Source organism: Propithecus coquereli, unplaced genomic scaffold, assembly GCF_000956105.1.
Source record: "Propithecus coquereli isolate 6110/MARCELLA unplaced genomic scaffold, Pcoq_1.0 Scaffold26, whole genome shotgun sequence".
Classification (NCBI taxonomy): domain Eukaryota; kingdom Metazoa; phylum Chordata; class Mammalia; order Primates; family Indriidae; genus Propithecus; species Propithecus coquereli.
This window is the reverse complement of record NW_012148174.1, coordinates 3,038,033-3,043,055: the sequence shown is the minus strand read 5'-3', so window position 1 is coordinate 3,043,055 and position 5,023 is coordinate 3,038,033. Positions and strand designations below refer to the sequence as shown.

Sequence of the window (5,023 nt, the reverse complement as noted above, 5' to 3'; positions counted from 1 at the left end):
ACCCACCGTGAACCTGGCCAACCTAGAAGGACCAGAACAAAAAGAGAAAAATATAACGGCACAGCTATCCAAAGAAAGGCTTTTTTTTTTTTTTAAGTACCAATAAATTCCTATTTCCCACTCAGAAATCAGACTGGCCTTCTTAGTTCTCAGTCTGGTCAAAGGACTTGACCAGCCAAACGTAAGCAAAGGGTATTCTTAGGTAGCATCTTTCAATGTCATGTTAGGTTGCTGCATTAGCTATCCTCTAATTTTAACAAGTAGGGTCCTTCAACTTAGTCGAGATTAGAGAAATACAAATTATAACTACACTTTAATACCATTTCAAACCCATCCAACTGACAAAGATCTAAAAGCTTGACCGTATACTCTGATGCACGGCTATGGGAGACAGGCCCTCTCGTACACTGCCTGCGGGAAGGGAGAGGGGATTACAACACAAACAGGAGGAAATTTGGCAACATCTATCAAGATTACATACACATCTACCCTTCATTTCAATAATTCTTCTTCTAGAAATTGACCCTGAAGATATACCTCTAACAAAATGGAGATATGTAAGCACAAGGCTACTAATTACAGTCTTACTTCTTATTGCAAAATATTACAAACTACCTGAAAGTCCAGATACAGCAAACTAGATCAATGGACCGTGGTGCATACATAGAACGGAGTGCTACACGGCTGGGAAAAGAGCAAGGCTGATCTCCATGACTGATAACAAGTGACTTCCAGGAGATATTATTAAGAGAAAAAAGCAAAAGAGCAAATACAGTATACTACCTTTTGTGTAAGACTGAAGAGGAAATAATACACACACATTTGTTGGTCTCTACAAAAGAAATACGGAAAGGGTAACCCAAACCAATGAAGCCGGGAACCCACAAGAACAAAGGAAAGGGTAGAATGAGCGTGGGAGGGAGGGGCACTTCTGCGAGTGACCTTTCTTGTCTGGCTTTGACACTGAGCAGCATGTGGGTGTCCTACGCATTCAAAAAAATAAAATTAAATCAACAAGGGTGGGAATAACGAACTGAATGCAAACTAAAGCAAATGAACCCAACTGTCTTCCAAATGAATAAAAGAAAGATGTTGAAGGAAGAAGAGAATATCTAAGAAACTGACTTAGACATTATCTGACCTGATGCCCTCCATCTCGGATGAGGTAGCAAGAACTGCTACCATTGAAGGTAGTATTTATTAGTACTTTAAAAAAGAAAAGTCACTGACAAGAGGTCTTTAATGTTCTTCAGATATATAGTTTATATTTAGCCAGAAAGGCCAATTATGACTTCTGGAGGCCAGCAGGATAGTTTCCTCCCACTTCTGCCTAGTGCCACCTCTGATTTAAATTCAATTGGCTAATGTCTTCAATTTGGGGCTTAAAAAAAAGAAAAAGGAAAAAATAATAAATTCAATTGGCTTCAGGTTTCCACCATTCGAGCCACTGGTCTGTTTGTAGTCACCATGCTTTTCTAAACCTTGGCTAATACTGTAATTGCAATTATACATAATCGAAAAATCAGGAAAATGGCAACAAAATTCTGAGGTCCCCAGTCACAATGGTTCTGCTCAACTCTGTTGACCAGGACACAGAAAGCATCTGGCCTCAGAAACGCAAAATCACGATTAGGCAGTGCCATAGTTTGAATGTGTTCCCCAGGTTCACGGATTGGAAACTTAATCCTCCATGCGACAGTGTTGGGAGGTGTTTAGGTTTGAGGGCTTTGCCCTCATGAACAGATTAATGCCACTTTAAAACAGCCAGGGGCAGCGGCTCATGCCTCCAATCCTAGCACTTTGGGAGGCTGAGGCAGGAGGATCACCTGAGCCCAGGAGTTTGAGGTTACAGTGAGCTATGATGACACCACTGCACTCTAGCCCAGCAGGAGGGCAAGACCCTGACTCTAAAAAAAAAAAACAAAAAAACAGGCTCTTGGGAGTGGGTTCCCTTTCTTGTGTTCTTGGCCCTTCCACCATCCACCATGTGCTCACTCAGCAAGAAGGCCCTCACCATGTGCCAGCACCTTAGTACTGGACTTCCTTGCTTCCCGAGCTATGCGCCAACAAATTTCTGTTCATTGTAAATGACCCGTCTGTGGTGTTCTGTTACAGCAGCACGAAATGGACTGAGATGGGCAGGTTGGTTGCCTGAGTCTCTGCTTCCTCCTCTAGAACAAAATCTCAGTCCTAACCTCACTAGATTACAGAAAAGGTAAAATATAATGGGTGAAAGTGCTTGTCCGCACACATACAATGATTATTACATACACCCAGAACTACCCTGGGGGTCTCTCGAGGGTTGTTAACGTGCGGGTCCTTGTATGGGCTTTTACTGGGACCCACAAACACCTTGCGACTACACAAAACATTGTGTTTGCATGATACACACATATGTGGTTGATCATCATATCCAATGATTTTTCTTAAAAAATGTACCTAACTATCAAATATTCCTAACCTAAAAAAGATTAATAACCACCAAGTCCCATAAGTCTTTTCATTAAGGTGGCTAAAGCTTCCTTAGATTGAGAAAGAACTCTATTATTTAGAGAAATTTCATGATGTGTTAAAATGAAGTTGTCCAGGAATTACGTATCTGAATCTGTATTCTAGATAGAGGAAACATACAGCAGTAAGTAGAAATTTTCACAACGGGCTTCAAAAACCCCTCGATGACCGTATAACGCATGAATGGTCAAAACCTGTACCTGTGCCAGCTCTCCCCACCCTCCCGCCTGCAGCAGACACTTAATCAGTAATGACTCCCCCAAATGCCTTCCCAGAAAAACACACCAGACCAGACTGTGACTATCGATCACTGGAGCTGGTGGGACAAAAGCCATCTGCTCTCCCTGAAGCCCAACCCGCCACCATGAGAACATGGAAAGAAGGTTCCCCTGGGACCCTCGTCCAATCCTTCTGTTCCACACACTAACTTGGACATATTTAACCGTCATTCAGCTTCAGTCATCCCCCAGAATTTACCTGACACGTAAAGGAGAGGTAGGAAACGCTGACAAATTTGTAAGGGCGAGAGAAAACAAATATTTTCCTTCTTGCTAGATCCTCATTAAAAAGCTAGATTTTTTTTTTAATTGCATATAACTCCCTGAAGGAAGAGAGAACTAATTGGCTGGCTAGGGGATTTGTACGACTCCAAGGAGGAAGAATGTAATGTTGCAAAACGTTACTAAACACTGGCGGGGATTTTACAAGAAAAATGGAACCAACTTTACAAAGTCCTATCAACCTCAAGTTCGTCTACATTTCAGAAAGTTAATTTTTTACTACTTTAAATATAATGGCAATTTTCTTTCCTTTTCTTGCACTATATATTTCTCATGTAAATATATTACGTAACTTATAAGCTACACCATATAATATATACAATAAAATACATATAGGGCTATAGTATAACCCAGTCGAATTTCTAATACAAAACCACCTTTCCAATTTGTGCCGAAATAAATTAAAAGTTTGAGCAACCCATAAACCAAGCAACTACTTGCAATATCAATGAGCTGCTCTTACCATCGCATAACATCCATCTGTTGTCAAGATTAAGACATCTATTGGAGAGGTGTGGTTGGCAACACAAATGCCTCCCTTCTGGGGTCTGTACTGCCTGAAATTAATTACAAACAATGGTCAATAGTAAACCTTGAAAAGTAGCCACTATTTTGCAGAACAGCATAGAGAGACTCATCTTATTTTTTTAAGCATATTTTTAAAAATGACGTTTGGCGGTACATGGGCCCATCTTTAAAAGGTTATCTCTAGGTGGTATGCTGAGAGTAGAGTGAGGGGCCCATGACTTTCCCTTTATAATACATAAGTTTTGCTTATTTAATCTTAAGTATTTTCATTAAGTACTCTCAGATTATTTTGATCTTCATAAATACAACTTTTTGTGGCTTCATAGTGATCTACGAGAAAATTTACCATGGTTTCCTCCCTCCTGGCCTCCTAGAGCAGAGGTCTGCAAACCTTTTCCTATCAAGGGCCGGAGAGTACATACATACTTCAGGCTTTTCAGGCCGGACAATTCCTGTCACAACTACTCAACTCTGCTGTTGCAGCACAAAGGCAGTCACAGATAACATGTAAATGAATGAGCATGGCTGTGTTCCAATAAAACTTTATTTACAAAAAAAAAAAAACAGACAGCAAGCCAGATTTGGACTTCAGGCCTGTGGTTTAGTTTGTCGATCTCTACCCTAAAGTTAAACCAGGATTTGACACCAATAAAGCAAAGTAGTTTTGTCTGGGCCTATCTATATGGAGAAGAAAAGGAACCGAATACATTGATTTTAGCATATCTCCCTTAAAATTAGAAGCAATTCTGTAAGTTATTAACTCCTCCATACAGAATTAGAGTGCGTTTTCTGCAGAAGGTGTCTCCTCCGATCACACCTCTGCCTGAGCAATTTCTTCTACTCCTTACTTCAAAACTCATAGTCCAATTACATCATATAATTTAAAACTTTTAAGGGGCCTTTTATGTTTGTAACACATGGTAAGCCAAATGACAAAATGTTTCCCTTCTACACATGAGAAAGAAAGATTCGATCAGTTTTCTTTAAAAAAAAAAAAAAAAAAAGGAAGCTTGTCCTAGAACTTTTAAAACAATGACATTAAATTTTAAAAAATAACATTGCGGTAACAGAAAAGACATTCAGAAGCATCAAAATCACTTTCGCGTAGCTATTAACTTTCCTCAGCTTCCTTTATTCTCTGTGATGGGGGGTGAGAAAAGCAGCATGCTGTTTTAAGGCCCAGGCGTGGATTTTAGATGTGGCAGCATTGAGAGCAGAGCACTGCGGGCTCCACGTCGAGTCCTCCTTCCGCCACCCCACGGGCCGGCAACATCGTAACTTCTTACAGCAGACAGACCCAGCTCGAAACCTAACTCTGCTGCTCACTCACTGCCTGACCCCAAACCACGAACCCCAGAGCGCCACTTCCTCCCCTGCACAGTGAGAAAGTGGAGACTGACACACGGGGATGACCTACCAGAAGC

General features: G+C 40.9%; 1 protein-coding gene across 1 annotated transcript in view; it reads right to left on the bottom strand.

The window, feature by feature from the left end:
• AGPAT9 (1-acylglycerol-3-phosphate O-acyltransferase 9) overlaps positions 1 to 5,023 on the bottom strand; it is a 53,495-nt gene that overhangs the window by 8,872 nt on the left and 39,600 nt on the right. Inside the window, exons 6-7 of the mRNA XM_012647153.1 lie at positions 3,535 to 3,634; positions 5 to 22 (exon numbers count right to left, since the gene is read on the bottom strand). Of these exons, the coding sequence (XP_012502607.1) occupies positions 5 to 22; positions 3,535 to 3,634 (118 nt within the window). The remainder of the gene's footprint in view (positions 1 to 4; positions 23 to 3,534; positions 3,635 to 5,023) is intronic.